Source organism: Megascapheus bottae, chromosome 9, assembly GCF_031878675.1.
Source record: "Megascapheus bottae isolate mThoBot1 chromosome 9, mThoBot2.hap1, whole genome shotgun sequence".
Classification (NCBI taxonomy): domain Eukaryota; kingdom Metazoa; phylum Chordata; class Mammalia; order Rodentia; family Geomyidae; genus Megascapheus; species Megascapheus bottae.
This window is the reverse complement of record NC_143517.1, coordinates 37,758,795-37,778,931: the sequence shown is the minus strand read 5'-3', so window position 1 is coordinate 37,778,931 and position 20,137 is coordinate 37,758,795. Positions and strand designations below refer to the sequence as shown.

Sequence of the window (20,137 nt, the reverse complement as noted above, 5' to 3'; positions counted from 1 at the left end):
CATGTTATTTGAATGTTATGTATTATTTTTCTATCATTTAAGATGTCAAAACTTTTCAGGAAGCATTACAAAATGTGCTTTTAATGTACTAAGTATAATGCATCTAAGTATAATTCAACTATTTACATCATTTCTTGTGAGAAAGGCCTTCAGTCTTGGAAATCACTTCATTTCTTTTATATAAGATCTAAATAGAACATATAAGAGGAAATCAAACTTGGAGGCAGAGATAGTAAACCTCAGTTCAAATAATCATTTTTGTAACACATGGGACAATAGTGTTACAAAACTGTAGCAATTAAGGAGTCAAAACATTTTAATTCAGAACATTTTTTAAGGTTTTACCATAAACAAATTTATCTTTCCTTTCATACAAATCTACCAGTCATTAAACAGAATCTCAAAAGGACATGACCACATTCTATGTTCACTTAACTCAATATCTTTGTTCCTAAATACCTTTTATACCCTAATCATCTTTCAGCATTCCATTTAACTTGACAGACAGTAAGCACTCACACATTAAATGTAGCCTCTTCCAAGTTCTCTACATCCCTTTCTTGCCCAAGAGTAAAGTGAATCTCAATCTGAGCCATGCCTGGTTTTAGATGTCACCAAACAAGGGTAATGGCTGAACCCATATTCAATATAGCTCTTCAGGGATGTGACTGAGACAAAAGGCTTTATCCATCAAATATTTTATCCTGGAAGATTAGATAAGGTTAAGATCAGTCTTGAAAGGGAAAGAGAAATCGCAGTAAGGCAACCAGAGCACAGATGATAGAAGAGATGGAAGGAGGTAGCCTCTCTGTTCTATGGACTATTAAGTCCTTCCATGTGTCTTTGGGGACCCATTTCCTTCCCATTAGAGTCCACACGGAACCTTCTCCACATGCACTTCCAGCAATGATGCATGTGATGCAGGCTAGGACAACCACAAGAAGACAGAACGGAATTCCTATTCAAATGGCGAGGAAAGAGAAGCTTTCAACAGCTTTCAGAGCACAGGCTGTTCGCCTGAAGATTCCACACTGCATCTTGCCTTATATAGTAACATCACCTCCCAAGATTTTGGCTGAGTAGATGGCCACTATGTAAAGACTACGTTACCCAACATGCTTTGTACCTTGGGAAGCTATGAGACATTCTGACCAGTGGAATGTCAGTAAAGAGACACTTCCTACCTTTAGGTATTGACCCCTAAGAGAAAGGGTATGTTCTCCCTTGATTCTTTTTGGGCTGGGAAGCAGTAAAGGTGAAATTGCAACCTTGGATGCACAGGTAAGAAGTGTGAGTGTGGTAGTACTATCCTGCCATCCCTGTGTTAGTGTTGTTATATCAAAAGTGAAATATATTCTACATTTTAAGCCATTATATTTACAGATCTTTTCTTAACCGTCTAGCTGTTATCTGTAAAGACAAGCAGTTAACTCTGACAAAGGAAAACCAATAGATAGAACCTAAGGCTGGATGAGAACACAAAAGCATCTTGGGGCTGGAAGTTTGGCCTAGTGGTAGAGTGCTTGCCTAGCATGCAGGACAGCCCAGGTTCGATTCCATGGTACCACATACATAGAAAAAAGCCGGAAGTGGTGCTGAGGCTCAAGCGGTAGAGCTCTAGCCTTGAGAAAGTCCAAGGACAGTGCTCAGGCCCTGAGCTCAAGCCCAGAACTGGCAAAAAAAAAAAAAAAGAAAGAAAAGAAAAAGCATCTTGATGCAGCCACAACTTCACAACTTAAACTAGGGTACTTTTGGACTTTCCCAACATTTGAGCCAAAAATGTTCCGGTTATTGTTGAACCCGGACTGAATTGGAATTTGCATTACTTGCACCTGGAAGGATCTCAACTCTCACTTGCTGAAGGCTGGCTTGTAGGTCTATTGTTCCTAATGGTCCCAGCTGTTGATGCCTTCCCTTTACCTCTGGTGGCTGCATCCCTGACTCACTGCCAGGCAGAAGACAAAGCAGCTGTTCTGCCTCTTCACAACACTTGTAAATGAAAGGCATTCTAGGGACTGACTCTTCCCAAAGAAACTCACTATTTCTATAATGGAGTGTTTCACTAACTCTAATGTGCTGATGAGTCACTAGGAATCTTGTTAAAATACAAACCAACAATTCAGTAAGTCCCAGTGGGATTCGGATTCTGGGTTTTCTAATAAGTTCCCAGATGGTGCTGGTCTGAGCCATGTGTTGCCCAGCAAGATCTGAAAGTCTCACTGCCCAGAGGATCACTGAGGCAGCATCAGAGTGAAGATGGATATCTGAGCACCACAATCAAGGATGCTCCTTCGATTCTGTTTGCGCCAGAAAAATCATGGCTTACTTTTTCTCAAGAGAATCCCCTAGAGGGCTGTGTAAAGCTCAGAATGAAGTCAAGCATGGTAGTACATGACTATGGTCCTAGGTGTTTATAGAGACTGGGGTGGGGGAGAGAGTGGGGAACCACAGTTCAAATGCAGCCTAGGCAAAATGTTAGTGAGACCCTACCACACACACACACTCACAATTCTAATCAGCTATTCTGAGGATGGAGGTAGGAGGAGGATCAAAGTCCAAAACTACCCTAAGCAAAAACACAAGACCCTCCCTGAAAAATAACTAAAGCAAAACTGGACTGGGGCCATGCTCAAGTGGCAGAGTACCTACCTAGAAGGTATGAGTCTCAGTTCAAACCCCAGTACCACAAAAACAAAAAGCCCATGGGAAATCCCTAGGCTCACCACCCTCCCCCATTCTGATTGAGCAGGTCTGGTATGAGGATAAGATGGCATTTTGCACTAATTCTTGGGGAAGGAAGATGATGAGTTGAGAACTTGTGCGCTTTGAGAAGCACTGTCCTGATACTAGACTTACAGATTCCCTGGCATGGGTCTTGGTGTCTATTCAGAAAAACCATACTGAATACTAGTTGTATTATATCAAAACTCCAGGACATTTATTTCTGAGAGATATATTTGTGCCTGGGAAGAGAAAGAAGAGCATTCCCAGTTCCACTTTCTTAATTTCAAAGATTCATATGTCTATATGTTTCATGTTTTGTGAAGACACATCTAACCCTATGGCCACCAAAATACTAAATATTTCACTCTAGACATTACAATGGACCAAGTGGACTCATACAGCTCTCAAAATACTCCCTGCCTCAACCCCATCATAGGACAGATGATATGTTGAGAAGCAGATTTCATTTAAAAGGTCAGTATTTTAATGTTATCCCACAGAGCAATTTTTAAAAGCACTGAGAAATCCAGAATTCTTATGCAAGGGGTTCTTCAGCAAAGGATTTTTCCCCCTCCCAGTCAATTAAAGATATCCTGTCTTTTATTCAACAAATGGAAAACTGCTTTTTAGAGTTGAGGGAGGGCAAACATACTCCCAAATTAGATAGTGAACAAAGTAAACTATGAATAGATTAGATCACAGGCTGCTGCCTTTATTCTTAAGCAAGAACTAAAGACAACTCAGATGTCCTTGTTCCCAAGACAAGACAGCCTAAAGCTGTCTCTCCTACCTCAACTGCAAACAATGGCAACACACAATCAACACACTTGGAGCCAGGTCCAGATTGGAGGAATGGGAGTGCAGTTACCACATGTGACCCATCACCAAGGACACAAATGGAAGACTTACACACATTTCCAATCAGGCAAACACACAAAATCCTGTGTGCAGAGCCTGAACTCAGGCAAATCTAATAAGCTGACCAAACACATTTCTGCAGCCAACCCAAAGAACAAGCATGCTTTGTTGCTAGCAAAGCTTCCCTTTGGGAGGATAAATATTTCCAATTTTTTAACATCTTCATATGAGCTTCATTTCTAGATATATCATCTTTTGCCTGAAGAGCTTTCACACGTATCACAATGCACCAAAATAATTCGGAGCTGGCAGATAAAAGACATTGGCAAGAAGGTAGTAAAAGGTAGAAGGGAGCAAGGATTTCCAATGCTGCGACCTGTGAGACCTGCAGTCATCATTCTCCAGGGACTGTTACCTGTGCTGCAGTGCATACACAGACAATGCAAAGGTTCTTTAAGCTGGAGGAGTTCAGGAAGCCAGCCCATGCTGTGATTCTCAAAACTTCTAGAAGTCAGACTCACTTGGAGATCATTTGCAAAACAAGGTGCTGGACTCTCCACTACCTAGCCTCTGATTTAGTAAGTCGTGAGCTTTTACAAGCTCCCCAGAAAAAATCTGTGTGCAGAGCAAGCTGACAAAACTGGTCTACAACAGCCCCTGCAGGACCCACATGAGAAGTCAAGACAGGATGAGCCGCCTCCTGTTTTCCACCTTAAAAGGAGAAAACTGTCACCCTTTTATCCTCTAATTTTCCTAATGGCATGTGGCACCATCGTTCTTCTCTTTCTAAGGCTCAAAATCGTACAAGACAATCTTATTCACAAGACAATTTTATTCACACATACTGAGACATTATAGTCTGCATACCAGACACTCTTCCGAGCACCTGACTCACTACCATGAATTCATGAACTCTCTTAGCATCTCCGATAATGGCGATTGTAACCAATCTCCTTTTCACACTGTGAACACTGAAGCATTGACAGGTAATTTTAGCTGTCCAAACCACAACCAGAAATGAGCAGAAACATTCTTGTCAGGGCTAGGCATAGGGCTCAGTGGTTAAGTATTTGCCTTTTGTGTACAAAGCCCTCGACCAAAAAATAAGTAAGGCAATATATGCCTTAGTTCTCCCATTATCAAACTCAAGGTTGTACACAAAGCCATTATAGCAAAATGTTACTACGTGTTACTTGTTACTTGTAACTAAATAAGTCTGAATACTAGTGAACCATCAATGCAAGTGATCTGACAGTTCCTTAATTCCAGGGTACACTATTTTGTCAAAAAGTGGTGGTGAGGTATTTAAACACTCTGGCTTCCCTGAAAACTAGAAAAACTGAAGATCTTACAGCTGTTGGGCCTTGACAAGTTATACTGCCTGGAAGTTATGAAACAACTGTTGATAATAAATGCCAAATACCTATCATATTTCTAATTACTAAAAAGCAGAGCAAAATTCTTTCCTTAAATATATCATCCTACATTCTTATTTTCTGAAAACCATTAGCACAAATGTATTTGCTATACTAAGATTTATATCAAGCAGTATCTCAAGAGGAAATTATTGAAAGAAGGGATGAATCTGCTTCCAATACTGGGGGGGAAATGGGTAAAAAAAAGATGCTTATACCTAAGTCATGAGTCCCAGATGCCCCCCCCTCCCAGCAGTGATATTTTCAGTATAAAAAATCCTGGGAATGCTCCTTATCCTTCGACCTACAATTGAAGCTTTTTTCCCCAGGTCGGGGGAGGGGAGCAGTATTAATTTGTGAAAATTTTGCTTCTAGCCCTGATTGTTATTTTCAAGAAGCTTATCTCTAAACATTACCTAAAATTACTCATTTTGTACAAAATGTATTAACTCCATAGATTCTGGGGATATTACATATAATGTGCGCTCTCCTCAGCAATCCAGTTCTTCACCACACAGGAAATAAAAACAAATGTATTAGCAGCTAATCATTGATATGGAGACTAAGGGAAGGGAGCCAGAAAAGGAACAGTGACTAATAAGAAACAATAAGTCAGATGCTCTAGGCTCAACATAGAACCCTGCCACTAGTTAGTTATGTCATCTTGAGACTAACTACATCCTGTCTGGATCGCTTCTTTCTAAAAGTCAACTCCAGTTCCAATATCTGTTGTTACAACGACTGAAAAGGCAGAATCCAAAAGAGGATTGTATGAATTATCCCTACTCTGCCAAGACCTTTTATCTTAACAGAACACACAAGGTCCAGCTCTCACCTTGAGGAACCCAAAGTTGAGACAATGTAGAATTCTCAATGTGCAGCGCCAAGCTGACAAAAGTGGTCTACAACAGCCTCTGCAGGACCCACATGAGAATAATATGAAGTTTCTTTCTTTCTCCTCTGAAAAGACTTGGAGTCCTAAACAGTATCTTGGTGTTCATGTCTTCTGAGATTGTTTTACTATTCAGAAGTCTTTCCTTAGAGAGCAGATAAGGGAAACTGAGAAAAATACAAAAATCAAACGTTTAACAGTCATCAACAAAATTCTGATGTTTCTCCATCACCTTGTTCCACTTTTTGCTTTTTGGGAAAACCTTGGCTTCTCTTCTACAAAGGACTCTTGTTATCCTGGTAGGTTTCTGAATGAAAGCTGTGCTGACTACCAGATGTCCAATTAGATTCAGACAAAAAAAATGATTTATATTTAACATATCATACATGGTCTACATAGACTAACTCATCAACTACCACAAATAATTAATAGGTAGGTCATGGCTTCTTGAAAATAACCACCATCTCATACCTTTTCAGGTGCAACACTAGCCACAACCTTTGCTTTTGGTAGATGGACGGTAACATGTATCAAATGATAACTGGCCTGCCATTCTCAATAGCTTATCAGGATAATTACAAAATCTAATGATATCTAATATAATCAAATCAAAACATCACACTTACCTACATGACTTCAGGAGACATAGTTAAGGCCTTCACATATGAGTAAATTAAAAATTAATCAGTGTTTATAGTTCAAGGTTCCAACCTGGACTGTCTATAAGCACTTTTTTCTGTTATAATCTTAAGACCTACCTCAGGTTGGTAACCAAATTTCCAATTTGTACAAAGTCCACTGTGTGCTTTAGCTAAGTATAATTTGGAAAAGAAGGTTCATAGGGGAAAGAAATCATGTAACTCACTATTACACTCTATCCGGTGAAAAAAAACTGGTCCTAAATTTGATAGTGAGAAAGTCAAGGGACAGAATATAAGTGAGAAACACACATCTATGCATACTCACACACAGTATTTTCCAGAACTACAACACTTAAAGCCAGAAGGAAAGAAAAATAAAAATGTAAGGATGTGTGCATGTGTATATTTTTGGCAGTTTCAATTCATTGCCTCATACTTGCTAGGCAGATCAAACTAATACATTAAAAACCTGAGTCAGGTTTTGTGTTAGAAATGACCAGTCATTAAAGCAGCTAATCTTCAAAATAACCAAAAAGCAAATGATTTCAAGCCTCAGTTTTACACCAAAGAAGCTCAGAGAGGTGGTAAGACATTTCCCTGAGTCACATAGCTTTTATGTGGGAATATCAGAAACAGAAATGTAAATTCAGATTCCAGAATCTTAGACATTATCTCTTACATTCAACTTGATTCAGAAAAGTATACCTCTGAACCCTGTAACTCTACTTGAGTTACAATCTGTGTGTGTTAGAGCTCAGCCTTTATTGGGCTATCACACAGACTGTTGCCTAACAACTCCATAAACAGTGGCCTTTTGGTTCCTAAACATGTCAAGCAAATCAAGTCAGGATCCTGCACCTGTGCTAACCCTGATAGATCAAATCTTCAGTTACGTGAGCTTGTAGGCACTTTTTTTATTGTAATTAATAAAAAGGTTACATGATATTTGCCAGATAGAAGGTGCATTAATTCACATACATTGATACCCTTTCACATGTCTTGGTACCCATTACCCTCCCTCTCACCCCCCCCCTTGTAGGCACTTTTATATGATCATTTTTTATTTTATTTTTTCTCAGATGTTTTGCTTTTTCTACATTTATTGAGATCATCTTATTGCTGCCTCCCTTAAACTTTAATAACCCTGTTGCTTTTTCTGATGGCAAAGCATTCATGATTCTTCTTTTAGTAAGTAGCTGCACTCATTAAAGAAATACTATGCCCATACAATGAAAAGGAGCAGCCTTCTATTTCTCTCTAGCTCAACAACATCAATGATATGTTCTTTGAACAATCAGCACAACTTACTTAGTAAAAACACATTTTTAACTTAATTTTTTGAGGAAGTAACTGTAGCTTCACACCCAGATCTCTGGCACACTTAGTTAGGTTCTCCCAGGGGAATGTCTTATAAAACTATAGGTAAATATCACAAAGGTATCAACATCAATGCAATTAAGACATCACATATCTCACCCAGGCTTCTCCACGTTTACTTGTGTTCATGAGTGTATGGGTATGTTGGGGACGGGGGTGCATTTGGTTCTACACAACTCTGCCCCATGTACAGGGTTATGGGAGGTAATGTATAGAGATATATGTCTATCCCATAGGCATAGAAGATGACACCTGCCTATAATCCCAGATACTCAGGAGATGGGAGATACACTGGTTTGCAGCTCAAGATCACAATATACCATTCAGTTTTCAGTCTCACATTTTAATCTGTTATAAATGCTGAAAGATGCAGACATGCCAATTAACACAGATTGGAATCCTTCATTTGACCATTATTATATTACTGTATACTCAAATTATGTCCATTTTGGTACTATTATAATTAAAGTTTCAACATGCACATATTTGGAAATAGTTTCTCTAGCTAAGATCACTTCCTTTGGACAGATATGAAGAGGTGAAAGTACTGCCACTTCCAAACTCACCCAGTCCCTGAAAGAACCTTCCGTCAGTCTGAGACAATAAATAATGTCTTTTCTCACATCACCCACTTTTACAGAACTGACTATAAACATCTGCTCAATATCTGAGCATAAAACTAGTCTGCGCCAGTGTAGGAAAAGGCTCTGGCTATGCAAACACAGGCTCTGTTATGTGTATTTGCAAGGTGGTGTTCATCAGATGAGCCAAGTAAGGTATATGCCAAGTCCTTTTTCCTTAGAGAAACAGATATCAGGTATATAAATCAAATATGACATGGTGAATGGATATGACACTTGATAAATAACTGCAACCTACTTTAGCTCACATAGGCCTATGAACTTATTTTACGATAGTCCATTTTGTCACTGAGAAAACTGAGCCATAGGCTGTTTAGAAACATTAGAATTGTATAGTAGGTGTTTTCTAACCTGGGCTGGTCTAGCTCCAGAGCCCAGGTTCTGCTCCATACTACCGGAGCCAGCTCATACATTCCCATGTGCTCTTGCCCCATCACTCCCAGAAGGCCCAGTGATGAAGAAGGAGGCAATTGGAGACACCTGCTCCAGGCCCCACTGTGGAAGCAGAAGTGCAAGCCAGAAAACTAGGGAGGAACCTGCCATACTTTCTAAGACTCATGTCTAAAAAATGTCTCCCAAGTAACATCAGGAAATGATGTCTACTTTTGTCTAGAATGAAGGTAATCAACAACTAGTCACAATACACTGGCTTGTATTAGAAAACGCACACATTAGGTCATGAACACCAAAAGCAATATAACCCAGGCTGGTCGGCAACTCATAGTGCAAGTGAGGAGACAGCCAGCTGTCAAGAATGGACTCACCTTTCCATAATGTGAATAAATTCCTGGCTTCGATAAGCAAAGCAGAAGCATTTCTCTTCAAAATAGAGGATTTATATTAAATACCCCATTGTTTATTATTCAACAAAACCAGTAAAGGTAGATCATAAAAGGGAAAAGCAAGAAATGTTTGGGTGGGATTTAATCATTATTTACTAGCTAGGTTAATTCTCCAACCACACTCTGAAGAAATACATAAATATTAAAGGCAAAAGTTCTCTAGTTCAACTCCATTTTAGAGATGGTTCCACAGTGGTTAATTCCTATGTACAAAGTTTCATCTGACCCTGCATTAAAATGTTAAAGCTTTAGTTTACCTTGCTTTACAGTTAATAACAAATTGTAGAAAAATGTTTAACTTTTCCCCACTTTAAGACCTTGAAAAGTATTTCTCTTTAATAAGTGTATTCATGGGGCCAGGAGTTTGGCCTAGTGGTTAAAGTGCTTGCCTAGCATGCATGAAGACCAGGGTTCGATTCCTCGGTACCACATACATAGAAAAAAAGCTGGGAGTGGTGCTGAGGCTCAAGTGGTAGAGCTCTAACCTTGAGAAAACCCAAGGACAGTGCTCTCAGGCCCTGAGCTCAAGCCCAGGACTGGCCAAAAAAAAAAAAAAAAAAATAAGTGTATTCATATCCATACACATACATGTATCTTATTCTATATTGTGAGATTGAATATTAATTGTAGATGCTGAATCAGTGCTATTTGTAGTTTATACACTTGTGCAATCCTAAGAAAAATACATATCAAAATGTTTTATAAAGGAAATAGTTACTGCACTTTCACAACAATTTCACAAACAGATTCAACCACAGAAGAAAGAACAGTTGGGAACACGTCTGTGCTTTACTAACGTTTTTCCATAGTTCAGAGTGCCCATCACAAACAGACCACCCATCATGCATCACACCTCCCTCTGCTGGTAAACATTCACAGGAGGAGCCATCAAAGCCTTCAAGGTTACTCCCTTATGCCAACCCTACCAAATTCAGAGACACCTGAGAAAAAGAGAAAGACCTACAACCCAATTTCCACAGTCTCTTTCTTATTCACAAACTAGCCCCTCTAGCCTTGTTGCTAAAATGAATGCTGCTCTGAAACAGACCTGTCAATATGTGATTAAGATTTTTAAAGAGTATGAGCTGAAGCTCCAAATAGCTAAAAGGAAAAATTCCATGCATTCCCCCTTCCCCCCACCCCCATTTAGTTTACTCCCATTATGTGTCCTCTGCCCCTTCCCCTAGATGTCCAAGAGCAAGCACACTGGCATGTATGTAACACAAATCCTTCTGGACTCTCAAGCCAGCTAAGAAAGAGGGAGGAAGTAAAAAATGCACACTGCTGGTGTACTGGGATTTCTCATGTGGCTCTTGTTTATACTTTACTCCATCCCTGCCTAGAGGATGAGGCTGGGGTCAGGAAGTCAAAACTGGAAAGGTGGCCCAGGGCCACCAAGGCCTTTCCAGAACACTGCCATCACTAGCCACAGTAAAACTGATGGACTAGGAACACCCATACACCCCACACTCCACACACGCCACCCAGACCTTGAGCACCTGCTTTTGATATCTCACCAACAGCAGGGTTTACCTAGCCTCTGCCCTGGGTCCAGCACTGTGTGGAGTTCAAGGGTAAGCAAATATCACCCCTCCAATTAGACAGAATCGGTGTTAATGAGAGAGATGTTAGAGAGGTAAGACCTTAAATAGCATCTTAATATCAGTCCCCACTTCATAGCCAAGAAAACAGAGGCCAAGGAGCTTGGCCTGTGGCACATCTGTAAACCTGGAATGCAGAGATGTGGGCCGAGTCCAACTAGGCTTGAGTTTCAGGACTAAAACTCAGGCTTGTCCACTTTCCAAGACCCAAACCCTTTGTGCTCTAAGCCAGGCCACTCCCATGAGCTCTAGAAGTAATACAGAATAACATAATTAGGGGTTAACCTGTGTCATCTAGAGCAGTGATTTCCAAGTGTGATTTGACTCATTAAAATCATCAGAGGTGCTTTATTAAAAAAAATACAAATTACCTATCCTCACCCCCACTCAAAGCTCCTGATGGCCCAGGTCAGAGTTGAGGTCCTGAGTCCTGTAGCTATGCATACCTGCAGTGGCTCTCATCATCATTCTGCCTTCCTATGTATAGAAGCATGGAAATAAACATTTGGGTTTTGAAGCTGTCATACAAAGACAGTTGAAGTTTCAACTTAATTGATAGAATTTCAAAGGAGAAATTCTAAAGAGGTGGCTATGTACAAACTCATGACAGTGACACCAGCTAGCAAAGCATGAGACACGGTAAAGAACCAGCAAGCCAGTAACTAGCAAAGAACACTGATAATGAACAGCTTCTGAGTCTCACTAAGGCATGGTAACAAGGACATACAGATACTTGTAGACCAAGGGTGGCAGGATGGGTGTAGTAGAGGACCTACTAAAGAGCAGACTGGCATCTGGACTAGGAATGGCAACTACTCAGTTACAGACAGATGCATAAGCTGGAAGAGCTACCAAATACGTAAGCAAACGAACGGGAAGGGAAACTAAATGGCTCTCTAGAATACAAGCTCCAAGCAGGCAAGAAGGGTTTGCTGGTTTGCCAACACTTGAACTCAGCATAAAAAAGAAACACTCCAATTCAGACCAGATAGTCATGGATGTGAACCAAGTCGAATGAGTTAAGGATTTCTTCTAGACGCTCATCAAAAGGACGACAATGAAAACAACAGTCCTCAGACACTTGACCAAATGTGAAGTTAAAAACAGCTTCTTTTCAGCAAAGTTCTTCTTGCTTTTCTTTGAGACTGCAGGAGCTTCCAGCCAACAAAAGACGTAGATGATTTTGTGTTACTGAAATGTGCTGTTGACAGAATAACAACTTTTCTTCCTGCTTTGGGAAGAAGAAACTGATGGGAATTTTTTTTGGGGGGGGGTTGTTTGGTTAGTTGGAGTTTTGGGTAATGGAAGAAGAAAACCTCATGCGAACCTAATCTCAGAGGCATTCCTCCTAAGATCTGTTGGGTCACAGCTAGCAGGCAGGCCAACAGCACAGACTTGATGGGACTCTCCATAAACTTTAATGACAGCAGAGCTGGTTGTGCTACCTTCAAGCTACCTTTGATGAACAATCAGGCTTCCAGGGCTTCTGGTAATTTGAAAAGTAGCTCAGAGACAACCTTACCTGTGTTTTATCAATTCTTTCCAATCTCATAATTGTCCAAGATGCCACCTAAGTGACAGTGTCACCGGGGTCTTCCCTCGCAGACTGTCCCTTAAAGGCTAGACACCATTACATGAGATACACCAGCACGATATGAACAAAGTACCATAGGGGAACCAAGTTCTGGTAGTTCATGACTGTAATCCTGTCTACTCAGGAAGGTGAGAAATGAAGATTACAGTTCAAAGTCAGTCAGGGCAGAAAAGTCCATGAGAACTTTATCTCCAATTAACCAGCATAGAGCCAGAAATGGAGCTGTGGCTGAAGTCATAAAGCAACAACCTTGAGTAAAAATGCCAAACAAGAGAATGAGTTCAAGTCCCAGTCTGCACACACATAAAAACTAATTATATACAAAACATATAGTATAATATTTATTATATACTATGCTACATACTATGAATTATATTTATATACTGCATGTTATATACATCATATATAGCATACAGAAGATATGTAATCACAAGGTATTTATAAATAGGTACAATATTATTGTTAATAAGTTAAAAAAAAAAGATATACTGGTTCCAGGACCATGAGATGAATTGAAGGATAAGGGCAGATTTTCTCTTAGTCCCCTTCTTCTGCAAATCTGAGTTGAGGTAACGTTCCTTCTTAAATGCCATCTATCTGATGCTAATATCCAATGAAGATAATAAGGAGTTCTGGTTCCTATCAAACTAATTTGTGTCACTAGAACAGTGCAAGTAGATGTTTTTCAAAAGAGCTGCAAGGACTTAAGATTTCAATGTCTTTTTTCTCCTTGTAATGCAAACTTTCCAAAGCCTGCCTTTCATAACGTCCTCGGAAGTAATGCATGGCTCCAAATGACTTGACAGTTTCTTTTCATTTATAGACATCTAAGCATGTTTATACAATTCTACTACTTCAAAATGCTTCCTTTCCTTAAACATATTTCCAGTTTCGAATTATGTGTTTATAGCAGTCTGCAATACATTATTTCTAAAGATAAACAAGTCATGAAACAAATGGACAGAAAAAATAGCAGCATATCTCTCTACTGCCACACTCAGACATCTTTCTCTTTGCAGGCTGGTTCCCACAATGAAAAAGTCCTAACCTGCCTGTAGAAGGCATGAATGGCGATTGAGAATTGGCTTTCCCTGCTCTCTGCATCCAAAAGAGAAGGACCACTAACTAGTGCCTTTTCAGAGACAGCTTTGAGCCTCAGTGCCTAAGAGTCACCCGCCCCCCACCACCAGCCCTGCTAACAACAAAACTGCAGATTTTTTTCCTTTTAAAGCGTCTTTGGCTCAGGCAGTGATAACTTCTAAATCCTAGGACACAGTTGAAGTTCTTGTCAAATTAAAAGGCAAAGTACTGAAAATAATGTGTCATAGCAGCTAAACTTCTACAAATTAAGTCTTTCAAGTCTGTTTCTATTAATGCCCTGATAATATGAACCATTCAAGAGGCTAGGGGAGGGAGGGGAGGGTGACTTAAAGGGACCATTAGCAATTCTGGGCCTGTAAAACAGTTTCTACTAAGAAAGATTGACTCACTGCTGAACAAAGACTGTATAGGAGAGTATCTACGTTGACATTTTGAAAATATCTAACCAAGACAGCACCAGCGCTGGTGGCTCATGCCTGTAATCCTAGCTACTCAGGCTAAGATCTGAGGTTTGAAGCCAGAAGCACCTGGGACTCTTATCTACAATTAAACACCAAAAAGCCTGGAAGTGGAGGTGTGGCTCAGAGGCCAGCCACACACATTCTAACCACCCTTGTGGGTATATCCAGTGCTTCAAAAATGTCTGCCCACAGACTGTTAGCTAGAGAAACGCTGGATTCTGATTCAAATTGACAACTAGTAGAACACTACAGATCTGGATTTCAGGGGAAAGCTCTCACTGGAAGGCCATCTACAGTTGAGCAACACTCTTTCTTAGGGAGAACTGTCAAATGTATGCAAAAACCCCAAGAGCTTTTTTCTCCACAGTCCTGAATGCAGACTCCCCAAATGGTAGTATTTCCTAGCAAATCTCTGCACAAGCATGGGGAGGAGATGGGGGTGGATTCCCCTTTCCCTTTTTGGCCCCAAGCTTCTCTAAACTACATGAAGTTGTCCCTTAGTCCTGTATTGCAACAAAGATAAGCAAGGATGTTTGTTTATTTGTTTCTGAAATAAGCAGAGAATCATTCCCCTTGTGTGTACAGGTGCCAAAGTTCAGAACTAGTTGGAGATTGCTAATTGCAACAGATTCAACCATCATTTGCCACTGAGAAATACTGATAAAGCTCACAGTTGTATTTTACAATGGGAGTGTCCAACTCCTTATCTACTTATAGTAGTTTCCTGTTCTCACCTCAACTAACTTATGGGGGGGGGATGCTAAAAGGCATTGGCTACCACTCCATGCCAATGAGGTTTCCCAATTCCAAGGGGTTAGGAGAACTGGGGGAAGCGCTCACCAAAAGATGACACACAGAAAGATGACTCACAATGATCTGCTTTGGAAGCAACAGTTCAATTAATTAGAAATAGGCACATTACTAGGCGGCAGAGGAGGAAGTCGTTGGTAACTACAGAAGGTAGATAGGGTCACAGGACCTGACCAGAGGGCGGCACTGGGGCGGAGGGCGAGGGGGGGGGGGTGGAGAACTGCAGACAGAACCCATCCATGGAAGGAATTCAGGCTCCCACCCGGAGATCCAGAACTCCAGGCACCCAGCACCCAGGCCTGGGAAGCCAAAGAAGCCTGGAGGCCCGGGAGACAGTTCCCATTAGAGGGCGCTCATTGGGCAATGCAAAGAAAACCGGCTCCAAAGGGGGAAAAAAATCCAGTTTCCACAGCCAGGCAGGGGGAAGGATGCTGGAGGTTGCAGTCGGCCCAGCCTGCCTGCCTGCCTGCCTGCCTGGCCCTTGAGCCTGAGTGGTGGGAAGCAAGCAAGGAGAAAGGAAAGCCTCGACTCCCGAGGGCCCACGCCACCCGAGGCCGAGCTCCGGGGCACACGCACCGTGCCTCGCCCAGCTTGCAGCCCTCCGGTGCAGGGCGGGTTAAAATGTCCTCTTCCCCCGGCCCCATCTCCCCAGGACTTCGCGACGCCCCCCCCCACCCGAAGAGGAGGGTGTCGCCAAGGACTAAGATTCCAGCAACCTGCACCCTAATATTTTTGGGGGTGTGGGGGGCGCGTTCCAGGTAACCCGGGGTCCCCTGCGGAACCGCGGACGGCGTTCCCACGTAGGAGTGCGGGTACCTCGCCCCAGCCCCGGGGAGCATCAAACAAAAGAACTTTTGACAAACTTTCCTCTCCGGACCTTCGCGGGGTTCTGAAATGGGGGGGGGGCAGAATCCCCAAACCTGCACTCCGGAGAGGTGGAAAAGAGGAGGGAGGGAAGGATGCCCACCCCCCCCCTTACCCCACACACACACCCAAACACACACTCCCACCAAAGTTCCCGGTCAGTCCGAGCGCGCGCCGAGCGCACCGGATCCCCCGCGGAGCCCAGCGTCGCTCGGGTCGCCTAACAGCGGTTCCCCTGGGTCCAGCAACAGACCCCTCACCCCCCGAAAACGAACAAGTTGGGGGTGACTTTGGCGGGCTCTGCGGTTAGACATAACTGCAAGTCTCGCACCCCCATCCCTAGAGACCGTGGAGCCACCCCCCCCCCAGCAATCAGCGCTTTCCTGCGGGGAGAGAAGACACTAGGGACCGCGGGGACCGGGGGTGACGAGGGATCGCGCTGATCCCGGAAGATTCCCCCGACGCGGCGTGGGGAGGCGATCGCAGGGCTCGCCCGGATGGAGCTCCCCGACCTCCCCCACCCGCTCCGCTCGTGGCCCCGGGAATCCCCCCGATCTGCGCGCGTGTCCAGCCCGGGGGCTCCACTCACCGACTCGGCCGACACGAAGGCCACCAAGCCCAAGGTGAGGAGGATCCACGCGCGCTGCATATTCCCGGGGACCAGCTGCTCGCCGCCTCTGCGGGCGAAGAGGGCGAAGGGGAGAAGACTCAGTCCTGCGCCTGGCGCGGTCCGCCTCGGGGGAACGGAGAGCCGAGTCGCCGCAGCAACCGCGGCTCTGGCGCTCGGGGCTCCGGGCTCCGGCTTCGGGGGGCGGGGGTTTTAGGGGCGCTCGCTTTCTCCTCCTGCGCCTGCTCCCAACGCCCGCGCTGCGCCCCGGGGACCGCGGCGCCTTCTCTCTCCTTTCACTTGTTGGTGTTCGGCGCTTCCCGGACGCGGAGTTGGAGCTCGGGAGAAGCTGCTCTGCGGGGCGAGCTCGGCGACCGGCGGGATCTCGACCCCTGCGCGGACTCCCTCCCCGGGCTGGGGATCCAATGGACGGATTTTTTTTTTTTAAGGAAAAAAAAAAAAAAACAAATTCGGTGGCTGGGAAGGGAGCTGCGGCTTGAAGTTTGCGGGCGGCGCGGCGGCGGGGGCGCGCGGCGTGCGGGGCCGGAGCTCCCGGAGTATCTGGAGAGCGGCGCCTCCGAGCTCGGCTAGTGGCTCGCCGGCAGCGGCGCTCCTCCTCCTCCGCGCCGCCCCCTCCGGGGCCCGCCTCCTTGCTTCCCCTCCTCCCCTCCTCCGGCCCGCCCCCTCCCCCTCCCCCCCGCCCCAGCCTGCCGAGGCAGCGGGGCGACTCCCAGATCAAGCCCGGAGACATTCCTACAGGATTACCCCGGGATTGGCAGCTCCCAGGGCCAGTGGGCGCCCGCGGCTCCGCGCTCCGGCGCAGCGGCCCGGCCAGGGCGCCGCAAATAAATAAATAAATAAATAAATAAATAAATAAATAAATAAATAAATAAATAAATATAATTTTTTCTCTCCCTTCCTTTTGCTCCCCCCCCCCGATGTTTTTTTTTTCTTTCTTATTTCTCCGGCTTTCCCTTCTTCTTGCCTTTCCCCCTGCTCTACCAGGGTCAGATCGAGCCGCGGCGAGCAATCCACAGCTTGCGGTTGGCTTTGGGAGATTAGACCAGTAAGTAGCGAGAAACTTTATAATGTTCAGACAAGGTGAAATGCTCAGAAGTCACCGGCTTGCGGAAACTGCCGTTTAAAGGATAAAAATGGAACCGGTGTGTATTAGGATCGGCTCGCGTGCACGCGTGTGCACACACACACACACACACACACGCGCGCGCGCGCGCACACTTCCACCCCCTCTCCCTCCTCTGAACCAAGGAAGGGCAGGATGGATCCTATCAACCCAGTATGAACAGCTCCAAAGCGCATAATTTCATTAGAGGCTTGAATAGCATTTCTGCCTCACTCACAGTGCGTGCCCCAAGGCAATTATTAGGCTGCATTTCCGCATACTGGTGTTAACATTTGGAAGCTACAAATAGGGCAATTTGATGAGAAATAGGCTAGAGACCCTGAATAATAACAGCCTGAATGGAATTTCAGAGAAAGGAGGAATAAACCCTTTTCCGGCTTGGAGGAAATAATGAGCTTGTATTTCTTGCCGTGGAAGAAATACTTTGTTATGAAGTGATGTGTTGCCTACGGTATGTTTTGGAATGTAGCAAATGTATATCCCCTGCTGGCTTCCACCTCCAATTTTTTTTTCTGACTTCAGGAATAAATGAATTGTGGATCTGTTTGCTTCTACAGTGCCCATTCCAAGAGACCAAGGGAACTTTCAGTCTTAGTCACCGCTGTATTCTCGTTTCTGTTACATAAAACAACACACAAATACTTAAAGAGCTGCTAGCCTTTAAGATACATGAATGTATACAAAGAAATAGGAGGCCGGGATCGTTTTTTTAACTCAGTCTTAGAATAAAAGTTATTCCCTAGGGGTTAGTTGCAGTGTCTTAGTAACCTATCACTGTCAGAAACTACACAGAAGGAAATTTAAAAAGACAATTACGGGTGCCTATGGGCTAATCTAAGATGTGGACAACTCCCCCTTCCCCCCCCCCCAAAAAAGGGTAAATGGAGGAAAGTAGCTGAAGACTGGAAGTGATATGGCATTAGTGCTTCTTAGAGGCTGAGCTGACACCCCTGAGCTGAGCCAATGAGGGTCCCACTTGGTTTTCAGAAGATGAACTGTTCCCATATTTGTGAAGATGGGTTCTTTGTGGGTTGAAGAGTGTTGTGACACGGGGAATTTTTGAAAGGAGGATCCAGAGGAAAATGGAAGAAGTTCCAACTGTGAATGATCACCTCTGTCCCCAGGACGGACCTAGGACACTTTCCCACCTTCAGGCAAGGCCACATGTCCACATCTAAGTGTTCCCAGAGGTTAAGAATCCATCAAATAGTAGAATCCCCCCCCCAAAAAAAGGTGATGCCTTCATTTTTTCAGTTATTGCTGTCGATGGAGCATCCTTGAACAGGGAGCAGAGTGGCTCTGATTCTGCTTGGGCAGATAAATGATGGAGCCAGGTGTCCATGGCCCCTGCCTGTAATCCTAGCTACTCAGGAGACTGAGATCTGAGTATCAGAGTTTGAAGCCAGCCCAAGCTGGAAAAGTCTGTGAGACTTTTATCTCCAATTAACCACAAAAATCCAGAGTAGAGCTTTGGCTCAAGCGATAGAACACTAGCCTTGAGCAAAAAAAAGGAGGAGGCAAAGGAAGGGGAAGAGGAGGACAAGGATGAGGAGGAGGAGGACAAGGATGAGGAGGAAGACAAGGAGGAGGAGGAGGAGAAGAAGAAGCAGCAGCCTCAACAGCAACCGTAGCAGCAGCTCAGGGACAATGCCTAGGCCTTGAGTTCAAGCCTCAGTCTTGGCACCAAAGAGGGAAAAAGGAACAGATTTATCACTGGAAGGATGCATTTATCAGCAACCAAGAAGATACTCTCCAAAGTTTGACATTTTTGAGACCCTAAAACAGTCTTTAGAGTTAATATTGCAGCATTGGTACTACATGCAACACTGGAATTGGTACCATAGTGAGAGTGACACTCTGTAAGGTGTGTGTAAGCATGCATTTAAGGTCTCATGTTCAAATGCATCAACAGGTATGTCAAGAGTGACCCTATGATAGCATACAAATCACGTGAAATTGGCTATAAATAATAAACATATAAGGATAGGGGTAAAGTGCATTCTAGTTATAATCAGGTATGTACCTACATTTGCTTTCTAAAAGAAAAACACTCACCTTAAGAATCTCAGAAGGGCATAGCATAGTAGTGAATGCCCGTAATACCAGCTGTCCAGATGCTAAGGCAGGAGGAGGCTCATGAATTTGAGGTCATCCTAGGCTACATGGCAAGATCTTGTCTCCACATACAAAACAAACACAGAGGACTCTCTGAAGAAAGTATGTGAAATTCCCAGACCATGGAGACTTAGAGGCAGAAGTACTTTTAAAAACACAAATGGAAGGGGCCGGGAATTTGGCCTAGCATGCACAAAGACCCAGCTTCGATTCCTCGGTACCACATACATAGAAAAAGCCAGAAATGGTGCTGAGGCTCAAGTGGGAGAGCTCTAGCCTTGAGAAAGCCCAAGGACAGTGCTCACATCCTGAGTTCAAGCTCTGGCAAAAATAAATAAATAAATAAATAAATAAATAGGAATGGACGAGAACCACATAAATCAGAAAATAGAAATAAAAACTACTGCAAACCTAGTTTTTAGTCTGAGAAGGTACACTAAACTCTGCCCT

General features: G+C 43.6%; 1 protein-coding gene across 1 annotated transcript in view; it reads right to left on the bottom strand.

The window, feature by feature from the left end:
• Sdc2 (syndecan 2) overlaps nucleotides 1-17,001 on the bottom strand; it is a 106,260-nt gene extending 89,259 nt beyond the window's left edge. Inside the window, exon 1 of the mRNA XM_090339100.1 lies at nucleotides 16,411-17,001. Within this exon, the coding sequence (XP_090195226.1) occupies nucleotides 16,411-16,470 (60 nt within the window). The 5' untranslated portion in view covers nucleotides 16,471-17,001. The remainder of the gene's footprint in view (nucleotides 1-16,410) is intronic.
• Nucleotides 17,002-20,137: the final 3,136 nt, after the last annotated feature.